Source organism: Lytechinus pictus, chromosome 14 (genome assembly GCF_037042905.1).
Source record: "Lytechinus pictus isolate F3 Inbred chromosome 14, Lp3.0, whole genome shotgun sequence".
In the NCBI taxonomy this organism is placed as follows: Eukaryota; Metazoa; Echinodermata; class Echinoidea; order Temnopleuroida; family Toxopneustidae; genus Lytechinus; species Lytechinus pictus.
Window position 1 is genome coordinate 20204029 of NC_087258.1, and position 15511 is coordinate 20219539.

Consider the following 15511-nt stretch of genomic DNA (forward strand, 5'->3'; position numbering starts at 1 on the left):
GAAATCTTCCCAGAGAACAAAAAGTACGACATTTTCAGCTTCTATCTACCAGCCAGACGCAATCAAGGTCTTCAGTTTCAATAATACAGACTATATATTCACTGCCAATGAGGGCGACAGATTCGAATATGAGCTTGGTAGTGATGACTGGGACGAAGGCATTCGAGGAAAGGACCTGTACGACGGAGATGAAGGTATGTACAGTATATATGAAAGTATCTGCCCCTGGCACTCCAGGATAATGGCAATAGGGGTATGTTCGGCATTAAAGGCTCCCTTGTAACGGTTTACCAGCAGTTCCTAAGGGTATGATTTCCCCCCTTTTTCATTGACCAACCCCATCTCACCGAAGCCCCTAATTTCGAAGACGGCCATTTCCTGTTAAATTCCAGTTTCCAAGCACCTAAATTTGCAAAGGGCCATTTAGTTCTTAAGTCCCTCATTGAACATGTTAAAGGTCAAGTCCACCCCAGAAAATTTTGATTTGAATAAATAAAGAAAAATCAAACGAGCATAACGCTGAAAAATTCATCAAAATCGGATGTAAAACAAGAAAGTTATGACATTTTAAAGTTTCGCTTATTTTTCACAAAACAGTGATATGCACAAGTCAGTGACATGCAAATGAGACAGTCGATGATGTCCCTCACTCACTATTTCTTTTGTTTTTTTATTGTTTGAATTATACAATATTTCATTTTTTACAGATTTGACATTAAGGACCAACTTGATTGAACCATGTAGTATTAAACAATGCTAATTGCACATGTTCAGAAAGGAATTAATCGTTGTTTCACACGACAACAGAGAGAAAATTGGAAAATTTAATATTTCACATAATAAAATACAAAAGAAATAGTGAGTGAGTGATGTCATCAGTCTCCTCATTTGCATAACGACAATGATGTGAATATAACTGTTTTGTGAAATTAAGCGAAACTTCAAAATGTCATAACTTTCTTATTTTACATCCGATTTTGATGAAATTGTCAGCATTATGCTTGTTGGATTTTTCTCTTTTTATTCGAATCAACTTTTTGTTGGAGTGGACTTGTCCTTTAAAGGCAACTTCAGTTCTTAAGCATGTTGAGGATATGGTTTCAGCTTTTGTGGCCGCATTTCCCTACTCTTGCCCTTTTCCAAATCCGAGCTGCTCCCTCCCCTTGGTGTGAGTGCCCCGGGTATCACTGTCCTTATTTACTGCCACCATAATTAATTTGGAACATTACTTTCTTCGCAGGTGTGGAGCTATCTGAAGTGAAAGATCAACTGAAGGACAATGATGAACTTGGTAAGTTTTCTAGATTTAGAGATGCATGTCGGAAATACTTAATGGAGGCCATTATAGTTTAATTGTTTCAGATATATGTAGTTTTCCTACCTTGAATAATGACCTAAAATAACAATCATGTAGCATTATAATATCACCAATCTACTTTGATTATAGGGAACGACAATTTCACTGCTATCGCTTTATTTTCTCGAAGTAAAGGTACAATCAACATGTAGATTGAATTGTAATGTTGTTTCTACTGAAAATATCAATAAAAATATAATTGATTTAATAGAATGTAAGGAAGGAATTTAGTGGAACTTAAAAACCTTTGAATAAAAATAACATGCACCTGACTGTAGATAAACAGGGAGACCAGCATGGGAGCTAAGTATAGTAAACGTAGGAACTTTAACCTCGGCTACACAATGGTTCAGTAACACTGACGAGACCTTGAAATGTTGCTTGATTTCAAATAACGCGATCGTTGGGGTTTGGTCTGGTTTCGGCGTTCTTGGTGTGGCTGGGGCCTCAGATAATAATGATTATAAACGGGTCATGATCGTGGTGAGGGCCAATTTTCAGATCGTGTTCGAAACGAGTGAGTTGCCATCTCCGGATCATCCGAACCCATGATGGATTTTGAACAAGATTGAAATTGGTTGGCATGTTGACGAATTCCCAGTGAGGATTTCTGTCTGATTTTTGTATTTATCATACGGATTTATAAGGGTGTACCGCTATGCATTCTTTATGGAGTTTAAAAGTCCCGGCCCTTCCAGTTTGATTTTACGCTAATTATTCCACCACCAGCTTGATTACAAATACGCTCTTCATGGAATTAGAAACAGTGATCTGTTAAATGCCCCGCAGAGAAAACCTAACTGCAAAAATTGTGAGATTGAAGATTTATATTTGTACATAGAACTAAAGCCAGTCCAATAAACAGAATGGAGACAACATTGTATCCGCAACCCCCCGGCACTCTCCTTATAGAGGAAATTAACAGCTCGATGTCCTCAGTATCGTCCTCGGTCTTCCTATCACCGATTTCGACGTCGACGGCGTCAATGATGACGTCCGATCTCGAGGCCACCATGATGGGATTTTTGAACGGGACAGAAGACTATCTGAACGGTACGACCTCTGGGTACTCGGAGCCGCATTACCTTACAGTCCTGAAGATCTTCCAGAAATGGCTCTTAACCGTGGCTCTGGTTTGTATTATGCTTTCCATGGGGGCTGTCATCACGCTCAATGACTTTAGAGAAACGGTAAGCGATTATGTTATCTTTTTTTTTTGGGGGGGGGGGTAGTTTAGGTTTAAGATTGCTTTATTTGTATTCATGGATTGCTGACATATTAGGTCCTATTCCCCAGTGATTTAGAATGGTGAAAATGCGACTCAAATTCTTGATTGGGTCTACCATTTTAATTTCAGAAGCTTAGGTAAGAACCTATATGCGGTTGGCAAAGAGGAGGCAAGCAACTGAATACATCCTCACGGCCCCGCCCCGCCCCCCCTCCCCCAAAAAAAAAATCCAATAAATGATAGATATGGTAGTATCAAAAACAAAAACAGCAATGATAATGATAGCAATAATGATAATAATAATAATAGTAATAATAATAATAACAATAGTAATAATGGTAATTATTACTATTCTTATTATTCTTATTATTAGTACTATTATCATTATTATAATGATATTCATCAATGATAATTAATGAAGAAATAAATGAAAATTACAAAATACAGTTTGAAAGATAGAAATGAAAAAAAAATGAATAGAGCCTACAAAATGGGTGTCGATTTTCATTTGCAATCGCTTCTTGTAAAGAAACCTAGACTGGGACTTATTTGAGCTCGAATCTATAATCTGTATACTTTGCCCAGGACTTAACACTTTGCATCGTTATCATGCATGAAGTAGATAGCAGCAAGTCAATCGACTAATTAAACTAAAGATATCTGGTTCTAAGAAGGTCGAGATTTTTAGCCCGTGATAACATTCCTGCTGCACTTGTACAACATTTTAGTGCCGTTCTCTATCTTGTATCAGCATTCGGTCAATTATACCGGGTTATCAGAACAGAAGCCAAGACAGGCCAACAAATATGAAAGTGTAGAAATACCCATCCCCTCCTCGCAATAAAATGATCATGACAAAAATCATTTAAAACAAAACAATTTAGCCGATGTGACACAAATAGTGCAGACGCACTGTCATCACAACTTTTATTTTAAAAGTTTTCAGTTCCAAAAACCTTTTACTTATCAATTTTTCCTATCCAGTTAGTCCTTTCCTGAATTCCTCACAAATGTGGCAAAACAAAAAAAGAAGAATCAATTAATCGTCATACCCCGTGATATTATTGACACGCGATTTTGGCACGTGAACATTCTATCACATTCAAGATTGACGAAAAGTTTGTCTCTCTGTTACTAAAATTCTGTCAGGATATCCATTATGAGGTGAACTTGATAAAAAAAAAACGGCGAGTAACCTTGCACTATTGCAGTGTTATAGTTTACGGGTTCAAATGTGTCATTATGGGAGTATCATTAATTGATCTTATATCAGCGCAAAGTTTTTAAAGGGCCCAACTGAAGCAATTTTTAAGGAATGTTTTATTTAGTGAAAACATAATGCCATAATTGGAGTCTCAATTAATTATTCTTGATAATTTTCACTGGATAAAAGTATCACATACAATTAAGTGCTCAGGCGTTTGGGTCAACACAATTTGATTAAAGCTGTAAGGTAGGGTAATTATTGTCCTAGAAAGTTCATGTTCATTATAAAAACACTGATTCTAAATTTGTGAGATGTGGTTATTGTGGTCTAGTCATAATGAGATGATTTCACGAGAATCGAGTCAGTTGACTAGTTTATGACGACTAGAATATGTTCATGGGATATGGTTTAGTCATCAGATCTGGGGCCCGTTGCAGAAAGAGTTGCAGTCAATCGTAACTCTAAAAATCATGCGCAACTTGATTTTCAACCAATCAACAGCGTGTATTTGGGACTTGCGATTGATTTTTTGACTTGCGTTTTTAAAAACGCAACTCTTTCTGCAACGGACCCCTTGCCTTACTAATTCTTATGACAATGTTGTCATGATTATCATTAAGTGACGTGTAAATTGAAACCCTACTCTAGTCAAGCTCCCTAGAACCTGCCGCGCCGATGGGCAAATTGTGTCAACATAAAAAATATATGTACAATTTAGTGAAGCTGGAGAAAGGATAAGAATGTGTATATGCCCTATTAAAAATGTTATTATCCATCACATGTTTCTTTATCTAACGATTGATTTCATTGTCAAGACTCGGTGGACTGCCAGTTCTAATGAGGTAAATGATTTACTTAGGAACAAACCGGAGTAAAAAAAAGGGATTATCAAAAGAATTCTACCTGTTTAATAGCAATTCAGAAACATTATATCATAAATGTAATTTAGTATTACGAACTGCACGAAATCGGTAATCGCACAAACTTGGTAGCACATGAATTACCTGAATCAATGTGTACCTAACCTGATAATAATTTCCCCTGTATTTGCTTGACAAGGGCAATTAAAGGCTAATTGATTATCCTGTAATAGACTTTGTTCGATTTATTTTGGTTTAGGTTTGATTTTATTTACCTATGAAAATAAAAACAAAGAGTTGAGTTGAAAATTACTTATGAAAATGATCACACAATGACACTAAAAGGAAATACGACTGGATCACTTTATCAACACCAATTATAATGGCTCAATCATCCCAAGACGTCCCAGTATGGAAATTCATTGTAGAAAGGAAAAAAACTGCATCACAAAAAGTAGAATGCATCTTGAATAGTAAAAAATGACAACTATTGCAAAATATCAAATTTTGTTTTACTCTTTGAATAAAAAATTACTTTAAAAAATGGTTGGATGGATCATGACCTGGGGCCTGTTGCATAAAACATTTACCTGAGAGAACTTGGGTTGTTTTAACCTGAGATTTTCTCCTGTGTTAAAGTCAATGGCAGAAGTCGGACAAACCTGAGTTTTTTAATTTAACCGGAGTTTCTCTGGTTAAAAGTTTTATGCAACATGCCCCTGACGGTGGGTCAGCGTCACACAACGTCACTCCATTCTGTGAACACTAGGTGCATTAACTTAAAGGAGAATGAAACTCTTGGAGCAAGTAAGCTTTTGTGAAAGCAGAAAAATCAAAGAATAAGATCAACAAAAGTTTGAGTAAAATAGGACTAGCAATAGAAGAGTTATGAGCATTTGAATGTCGAGATCACTAATGCTATGGAGATCCTCCTATTGGCAATGCGACCAAGATCTATGATGTCACAGTTGAACAACTCTCCCCTTTTTGACACTGAAAATATACCCCAAAACATCTCTTTTTGCTCATTCTAATCATATGACAAACGATTCATCAATGATATAATATTGTGAAACCTCTGTACTTGTCCTCTCATAAAGAGAACACCTCACTTTGTGATAGACTCTATAAAAGTGAGAATATAAGTGAAATAAGTACTAAAGTAATGAGGGAGTTGTACGTGTGTGACATCACAGATCTTGGTCGCATTGCCAATAGGAGGATCTACATGGCATTAGTGATCTCAATATTCAAATGCTCATAACTTTCCTATTATTCATTCAATCTTCCTCAAACTTTCAACAATATGTTTCTTTGATTTTTCTCTTTGATATGGATTCAGCTGGTTTCAAGGGTTTCATTCTCCTTTAAATCATTAGTGAGACTATTCCAAGGTTTCCTCATTTATTACTTACGTAAAAGTTTCCTTACGTTTCTCAGTGACTGATCTTAGGATATACATTTTGTTTTATCATGACTTCTGGGACCGTCTTACAAAGATTTACGATTGATCCGATCAATCGTAACTTAACTCTATGGAAATCCATCAGTGTCATAATTTTTTTCTACGAAAAATTTGCACAATGTCCTCTGTATGCAAAGAGAAGCGCAGTGAATTTTCAAGAAAACAATGAATGCATGAATATACATCATAGCTAGAAAATATTTTGAACAAACATGCATAGTTGATGTTGCTGGCCGTCCATACTTGCGATTGATCGGATCAATCGTAACTCTTTGTAAGACGGGGTCCAGGTTGGCCCATGCGCCTGACCCAGTTCTGGCACTACATTATGTAGATAAATAATTGTGTTTCAGGATAATGGTCAATGAAAAAGTGATAAAAATAGGATTTGGGAGGAAGATAGGGACAGTGGCTGGCTATTTTAAAAAAAAAATCGAACTTGGATTTGAAAAAGGAAAGGGGTTCATGCATTCGAGTATACCAATACGTCTGTACCCAATTGTTGTGTATCAGGAAAGGAGATAGCGATTCAAGAAGTTATCATAATGCAATATTTATTTATTAATTTATTTAAACATTTATTTATAAGAAAATATTTATACAGGATAAAAAGATCAACTGAATAGCTGTTTTATACAATGTCCTGATTTAACAAGGTTAAAAAACATATAAAGTTACAATAATATCATGATGCAAAATACATATAAATATTTAAACTTAGCTACTAAAATATAATAAAAATAGTGTAAATAATTGTGTTAAGACATTAAAAAAGAGAAATTACTTAGCTACTGAAATATGATAATAAAATACTGTAAATAATTATGTTAAGACATTAAAAAAGTGAAATTCATTCGGAAGCAAACTCGGACCTGTCCCTGACCAACGCATCACAGACATTTCCCTCCGCGATGTAGCGGATGCCTCAACTTCCCAACAAGTACGATTCCGGCACATGAGCCCAACTTCAGAGACCAGGCGCTGCGAAACAAACACCCTCCCTGATGCAGGGTATTCCATAATTATATTTAACAGGGTATTCGAATAATTATCTTCGGCAGTGGTACATAAAAATAAAGGAATAGGTATTCCGGATGTCTGATGATATCCAATTATTAATTCTTAAACAATTATGAGGTATGAATATCCAGAGGCAGGATCCTCCCCAGGAAATGGACTCCAAAGGGGAGGGGGGTGGCGACGATTTCTCAAGTAGTAAAAGCCAGATGCCTCAATTGGCCGAGTGGTCTAAGGCGCCCGACTACCAGGGCCGTAGCTAGAGGGGGGGGGGGGGGTATGGGGGGGTGTGACACCCCCCCAACATTCAAGGCAGTCGGCAAAATCATGTTCCAGTTGGCAAAATGGAGGATAGGGGAGAAAAAGAAAGAGGGAAAGAAAGGAAGAGAAAAAAGAAAGAAGGAGAGAGGGGGAGAAAAAGAAAGAAAGAGAGAGAGAGGGGGAGAGAGGGGGTGAGAGAGAGAAAGAGAGAAAGAAAGAAAGAAAGAAAGAAAGAAAGAAAGAAAGAAAGAAAGAAAGAAAGAAAGAAAGAAAGAAAGAAAGAAAGAAAGAAAGAAAGAAAGAAAGAAAGAAAGAAAGAAAGAAAGAAAGAAAGAAAGAAAGAAAGAAAAAAAAAAAAAGAGGAAAGAAAAATAGGGGTACTAACTTCGAAGAAGGTTACGACTTTGACAACCAGTTGGCAAATCCAAGTCCATGTAGCCAGGCTTAGAGCCCTACTAGTCAGCAAAATACAAAGGACAAAACAGATGGAGCTATAATAACACACAAAGTAAGCCCCCGGTCCTCCCCCAATATAAACAAGCTTGTGAGTTTGCAAATTATACCACAATTATTGACGATTTAACAAACACATTAGTTTGGTAAATTAGAGGCAAGACTAGGTAAATAAATATGGGGTGGGATGAATTTCCAAGGTTTAAGTTGAATAATCAAAGCCAAAGTATAGTTGGCAAATAATAAAGTGGGCCTATTAAAGTGGCAGAACACTATACACTCTACCAGTCAGCAAAGTGATGTACAAGTACTGCCCCGTTTCAGATCTGAAAAGAACAGAACACAAGACTTAAAAAACTGGTAACTCTGCAGTTGGCAAATTCATGAAGACAAGTCTACAACACAAAAATGTTCTAAGTTATTTTTACTAAATTCTGTCGCCGAAGAATTTTGTTTAATTTATGGTGTCAGAATGTGATTGGGGTGGGGATGGGTGGGAGTGGGGGCAGGTTGGGGTTGCATCATTCCTGGTGCTTGCATTGTCTGACTAATGAGATATATAGTCCATAAAGATTATGCACCAAATTATCTCCTCGCACTTCAAGTTATTATTGTTTTATGTAGTGACATATGCCTTTTCATGACTATATGCTTAAAGTGATTGCCCCCTTTTAAGGCCTTAATACAAATTTCCAGTCTGTGCTTACCTTCGCATTGGTGTGGACCGATATAGATACCGGGCTGGTAGTGGTGTTAAATCAACACTGGCGTTTTTGCAGTGGACGAATTCCTAAAGACAGTCCTTAAAATGTCCCTTTTTCTGATCTAATTATAACAAATTTTCAGCTCGCGCTTCGCGCTCGCATCACTTAATTAGTGAAATAGTAAATTCCTACAAACAAGCCATAGAATGCCCCTCTTCAGGTCCGAATTTCAAAAATTGTCAGTTCGCGCTTCTCGCCCGTAATATTTCATTAGTGAAATACGTATCATGTTCATGATTACAATGACCACAAAAAGTGCTTCATGTACCAGTGTAATTCTAACAAAATCAGCAAGCGCTTGGCGCTCGCATTAGATGACTATGATGAGATACGTACGCACTTCATAAATTGCAAAAGATAGTCCTTAAAATGTCCCTTTTTAGGTTTAAGTTATAAAAAAAATTTCAGCTCGCGCTTCGCGCTCGCATTGTTTATTTTGTGAGATAGGTACATATCGTGATTACAAAACTTTGCTTATAATGTCCCTTTTTAGGACTGAATATCAAACATTTTCAGCTCGCGCTTCGCGCTCGCATTATTTGATCACTAAGATACATATCCGTTTAATGGCACAGTCCTTAAAATGTCTCTATTAGGTCAGTATACCTGGCAATTGAGCGCGCTTCGCGCGCCCACTTAATGAATCAATTTTTTTGCTGGTGCCGCCCCCAATGCCGTGACCCACGGTACGCCACTGTTAGCAGTAGCACTCTTGAAATTTTAGTAGAGACATCTTGCACAGAAGGTCAATTAAAAATTAACAAATCTTTGATTTTGATATTATGAATGCATATAGGGCATTATACTGCAAGTTAGCAACTACGGCACACTAGCCTTTCTATTTTAATCCAAAATGTTTATTTTTGCAGTGCAAATATCTTTGTATATCTTTGTATAATTTACCTTAAAGTATTCACCAAATGCCACTAATTCAATTCTAGAAATTCAAAATCTTTTAGCATGTGATTATTGTAGGGGGCACATCCCCCATCAGACTCCCCTGTGCTCACGTTGGCGCTGTCACGCCAAATTTAGTTGGCAAATTTAGCTGGTACACCCCCCCCCCAACAAAATGCTTCTGGCTACGGCCCTGCCGACTACACCATGGTAGTCCGGGGTTCGATTTCCGGCACGGCCCTTAACTGACCAAGGCATTATGATCTGCATTGCTCTTTTCTCCTGCATCAAATAAATGAAAATGCTTGATGCACAAAAAAGGTGATAAAATGGGAACGAGAAGAAACTCTATAAATCCCTATCTGACGTCACCCTGCCGTCTTGTACCACTATCAGAATACCCCGATGGCTCCCCTTTAGCTGCATGCCTTTGTTTTCTTCCTCAAACAATATTTATTTATTTTTTCCATGTAGTTTCGTCATCCAGTCGGTTTTGTCATCGGGTTCCTCTCCCAGTTTGTGACGATGCCTCTTATTTGCTTCTTGACCGCCCTCGCTCTCCGGCTGGACCCACCCTTTGCGCTGGGACTTCTCATCATCGGCTGCTGTCCCGGGGGGACGGTGTCGAACCTCTTTACGTTCTGGACTAACGGCGACGTTTGCCTAAGGTAATGGACGCGAGTTAATGGTATAAGGAGCTTATGATGCACACCATCGTGACGAAAAAGACGACGGTGATGATGATGATGATGGTGATGATGGTGGTGGTGGTAGTGGTGATGATGATGATGGTGATGAATATGATGGTGGTGGTGGTGGTGGTAGTGGTGATGATGATACTGATAATGATGATGACGCTGATGGTGATGATGATGACGACGACGACAGTAACGCCTTTGAGAATAATATTGACGGGATAGGCCTAACGATGAACAATTTAGATTGATGATCGATGATGGTGGTTTTGGAGATGATGATGATGATGATGGTGACGATGATGATGATGATATTAATGATGACCAAAATGATAAGGAATGCCAATATAGCTACATAAACTAGTCTCATCCTAAATTTCTTTTCCTTCCCGTCAACCAGTGTTTGCATGACGTCGATATCGTGTGTCGCTGCGATCGGAATGATGCCGTTGAACCTCCTCATCTACTCCCGGCGATGGACATCGGAGCAGACCAAAGTCCCTTTCATGAATATATTCACCACCCTCGTCACCATCATCGTCCCCGCAGTCGCCGGCATGATCGTCAGGAGATATAGCATCAAATGGGCCGACAGAGTCTCAAAGGTAGCTAGGCCTGCGATGACTGTTACAAAGAAGCATGGCAGTGCGCCATATTGGGGCGTTTTAAACATTTTTTTAAACCCAAAAACCAACCTTTTTTCTAATACACCTTTTCACAAGTTCTTTCTAAAATTGTAAGTCACATTGTATTTCAGCCACCCCCCCCCCCCCCATTTTAATAAAAACTTGTAAAAACGTAAAAACGATCATCTGATTGTGATTTTCTTTATTGTACCCCCTCCCCCCCCCCCACACACACACTTTCAAAACCGTTCCGCTGTCCCTGGAGATGAAGATTTTGTTTACTTTCTTGTTAATTCAATTGCCTTCAATTCCAAGATTTCATTGGGGTAATTGAGTTATAATTATAATAGTCCCCGATACCAAGACTGAACCTATAATTATTCTGTACCATTATTGGACTTTTTCAGGACTTCAAATCTCTTCGTGGCTCTTTGCATACTGGGACTTGGGGGTCTAGCTACTTGAATAAATACGTTATTTAATGTGTGTTTCCCCCTTTCTTTTCCAAATTTGAATAACTCTAGTTTGGAAGCATCATGGGGCTTGCAACGATCCCAGTCTCGATCACCCTGATCGGCATCATCAACCCAGGCATGTTCGCAGCCAGCTGGGAGATATGGACGTCGACCGCGGCCCTCCCTTTCGTGGGCTACTTCTTCGGATACGGCGTCGGTCGGATCTGTCGACAACCGAGTTACAAATGCCGGACCATCGGATTCGAGACCGGGATCCAGAATTCGGCTCTGGCAGTCACGATCATGCTCCTGACTTTCGCCGACACGGATCTGCTGTATGATATGCTGACTGTACCGTGTTTCTATGGCATCCTCAGCTTCGCTGATTTCCTTTTTTACGTCGCGTTTTTCCGCATCCGGGTGCGCTATCGACGCCGCAATGCATCACGGGAGAAAATAGATGAGGATGACGATGAAATCAAGTATGCTGGGATGGATGTGACGGTAGAGAAGGGAAAAGACATTGAGCGGGAGGGTTACCATGGCAATGGCATCCCGATGCGGGAAGGACTAGACAACAAATACCAGCCAATAAAAACAACGGGAGACGATGACGTCACCCATCAGTCGAAATCCAACGGACAATACCAAATAATCAGCAATGCCGATGATAGTAAAAATCTAGAAATTGCATTAACGATTAATGCAGATTAGCTATAGGATTTGTTGCTTCGAATATCAGAAAAAAAAATTTTTTAAATGGCGTTATCAAGATATCTATAGGGCATGGAAAAGTGCACAATGTTAAAGAACGGTGCGGTTGTTAAAGAAATGCAAAAGTTTTGAAAAGTTGAGCTGGTGTTTCTTAAGTCTTTGGAGTATCGACTAGGAGAAACCCCAGGAGAAAATATGACAAATTAATTGTTGTTGTTCTTAATTTCCGCAAGATTAAAAACAAAATCATATAATATTACAAATAGAATGTACAGTGTATACAAATATAAGGTGACAATTTACGACTGGTTGCCCACATTCAGCTGCAACTATAATTGTTGCTGCTGGTCTTCCATGGGGCCTGTACAATGTAAGATAATTGGTGTAACAAATCATAAAATGAAATATAATCCATTGATAATGATACAAAGAATTACACGACTTCTTTCCTGAGAGGAGGGGAGGAATTAGGGGAAGGATTCAATTAGAAAGGGGGTTGTTACTTGATGTTATCTTTATCAAATCCTTTAGTAATGATACTTTCCAAAACCCTATCGCAAATGTATACACTTGGTCGTTCTGCATTCTCCACCACACGTTCCCCCTCTCAGGAGAGAAGTCATGCGTTCGTGTGGCCTTGATTGGAATTACATAAATTGATGAAGGTCTATATAAATTTTCCAAATTACTTGCCCTTAAACAAAAAATGATGATATTTGAGTATCATCATTATACATTTGCCTTGTTGTTTGCATTTTCAATGTCGTAACATATGTCACGTTCAGATGACTGACAATATGTATCGATGTTTTGCCATAACTATATATTATATCGTGTCGCCCCTTTGTTATATAATGCTATGTAATTGTAATCTGGATTCCATAAGAAACTCAACAAACTTTACAAGGGCATTGCACAAATTCCACTTAGTCAAAAGGATCAATATTTTTACACAGGCTAGCTTAAATAATCTCTACTAAACACATGCCAGTAATTAAGAGATCACAGCACCGCTGTATATCCCCTCACAAAAATGGCAAAAGAAAGACCAATGAAAATGAGATTCGAAGAAAACAAACTTTCCAGTTTATCACACATGTCCTTCACATGTATGTTTAAGTGATTGGTTTAATCACAATGAAGTTTATACAGGGAGTTAGAATCAATATTTTAAATGACTGGCACCATCGATATCTCACACCCACACACAGACCCCCTTGGGATATCCCGGTAAGCGGGGGATAATCTGAACATATGCAGTGTTTTCCATGTGTGCCTGAGTGAGATACACGCAGACACCATGTTCAGATTACCCTCTGCTTACCGGGGGTTGTGTCTAGCTGTGAGATTGTTCCAGTCATTTTTGTACATTTTGATGTCGATTTCCTGTATCTTCTTTGTGATTGAGCCAATTACTAAAACATGCCCGTGAAGGACAGGTGTTATAAGCTTGGAAAATTCTTTAATCCCATTCAATTTCTTTGGTGTTTCTTTGGGGGTCCACCCGCTAGTCATAAGGATCACTAGTCATAATACCCGCTAGACATAATAGTCGTAATGGTCGCTATTCATAAGGGTCTATGTTCATAGAGGTCGCTATAGGCATAATCAACGATAAGGGTCGCTAGTCATAATCAAGGAATAGGGTCGCTAGTCATAAGGAGGAAAGGGGTTCATTGATCATAAAGGTTCGCTAGTCATGATAGTAGAAGAGGGTCGCCAATCATAATAGTAGAAGAGGTTTGCCAATCATAATTGTAAAAGAGGTTCGCCAGTCATAATATTAAAAGAGGTTCGCCAGTCATAATAGTAGAAGAGGGTCGCCAGTCATAATAGTAGAAGAGGGTCGCCAGTAGAAGATGTTCGCCAGCTGTCATAATAGTAGAAAAGGGTCGCCAGTCGTAATAGCAAAAGAGGTTCACCAGTCACACAGTAGGAGAGGGTCGCCAGTCATAACAGTAGAAGAGGTTCGCCAGTCATAATAGGGGAAGAGGTTTGCTAGCCATAATAATAGAAGGGGTTTGCCAGTCATAATATTAAAAGAGGTTCGCCAGTCATAATAGTAGAAGAAGGTCGCCAGTCATAATAGTAGAAGAGGTTCGCCAGTAGAAGATGTTCGCCAGCTGTCATAATAGTAGAAAAGGTCGCCAGTCGTAATAGCAAAAGAGGTTCACCAGTCACACAGTAGGAGAGGGTCGCCAGTCATAACAGTAGAGGAGGTTCGCCAGTCATAATAGAGGAAGAGGTTCGCTAGCCATGATAATAGATGAGGGTCGCTAGTCATAATAATAGAAGGGGTTTGCCAGTCATAATATCAAAAGAGGTTCGCCAGTCATAATAGTAGAAGAAGGTCGCCAGTCATAATAGTAGAAGAGGTTCGCCAGTAGAAGATGTTCGCCAGCTGTCATAATAGTAGAAAAGGGTCGCCAGTCATAATAGTAGAAGAGGGTCGCCAGTAGAAGATGTTCGCCAGCTGTCATAATAGTAGAAAAGGGTCGCCAGTCGTAATAGCAAAAGAGGTTCACCAGTCACACAGTAGGAGAGGGTCGCCAGTCATAATCAAGGAATAGGGTCGCTAGTCATAAGGAGGAAAGGGGTTCATTGATCATAAAGGTTCGCTAGTCATGATAGTAGAAGAGGGTCGCCAATCATAATAGTAGAAGAGGTTTGCCAATCATAATTGTAAAAGAGGTTCGCCAGTCATAATATTGAAAGAGGTTCGCCAGTCATAATAGTAGAAGAGGGTCGCCAGTCATAATAGTAGAAGAGGGTCGCCAGTAGAAGATGTTCGCCAGCTGTCATAATAGTAGAAAAGGGTCGCCAGTCGTAATAGCAAAAGAGGTTCACCAGTCACACAGTAGGAGAGGGTCGCCAGTCATAACAGTAGAAGAGGTTCGCCAGTCATAATAGGGGAAGAGGTTTGCTAGCCATAATAATAGAAGGGGTTTGCCAGTCATAATATTAAAAGAGGTTCGCCAGTCATAATAGTAGAAGAAGGTCGCCAGTCATAATAGTAGAAGAGGTTCGCCAGTAGAAGATGTTCGCCAGCTGTCATAATAGTAGAAAAGGTCGCCAGTCGTAATAGCAAAAGAGGTTCACCAGTCACACAGTAGGAGAGGGTCGCCAGTCATAACAGTAGAGGAGGTTCGCCAGTCATAATAGAGGAAGAGGTTCGCTAGCCATGATAATAGATGAGGGTCGCTAGTCATAATAATAGAAGGGGTTTGCCAGTCATAATATCAAAAGAGGTTCGCCAGTCATAATAGTAGAAGAAGGTCGCCAGTCATAATAGTAGAAGAGGTTCGCCAGTAGAAGATGTTCGCCAGCTGTCATAATAGTAGAAAAGGGTCGCCAGTCATAATAGTAGAAGAGGGTCGCCAGTAGAAGATGTTCGCCAGCTGTCATAATAGTAGAAAAGGGTCGCCAGTCGTAATAGCAAAAGAGGTTCACCAGTCACACAGTAGGAGAGGGTCGCCAGTCATAACAGTAGAAGAGGTTCGCCAGTCATAAAA

General features: G+C 39.1%; 1 protein-coding gene across 1 annotated transcript; it reads left to right on the top strand.

Annotated features, from left to right (window-relative positions):
- The first annotated feature begins 1653 nt into the window (after positions 1-1653).
- On the top strand, positions 1654-12822 carry LOC129276142 (ileal sodium/bile acid cotransporter-like). The gene is made up of 4 exons (XM_064109685.1): positions 1654-2547; positions 9984-10177; positions 10605-10809; positions 11355-12822. Exons 1-4 carry the CDS (start codon positions 2224-2226, stop codon positions 11997-11999), a joined length of 1368 nt encoding a protein of 455 aa, XP_063965755.1. The 5' UTR covers positions 1654-2223; the 3' UTR covers positions 12000-12822.
- The last annotated feature ends 2689 nt before the right edge of the window (positions 12823-15511 follow it).

What these genes read in the sequence shown, in the direction of transcription:
- LOC129276142 (XM_064109685.1), top strand. Translation starts at nt 2,224, where the DNA reads ATGGAGACAACATTGTATCCGCAACCCCCCGGCACTCTCCTTATAGAG. An exon ending in AACGGCGACGTTTGCCTAAG is followed by an intron (nt 10,178 to 10,604) that starts GTAATGGACGCG and finishes CCCGTCAACCAG; the next exon opens with TGTTTGCATGACGTCGATAT. An exon ending in GGGCCGACAGAGTCTCAAAG is followed by an intron (nt 10,810 to 11,354) that starts GTAGCTAGGCCT and finishes GAATAACTCTAG; the next exon opens with TTTGGAAGCATCATGGGGCT.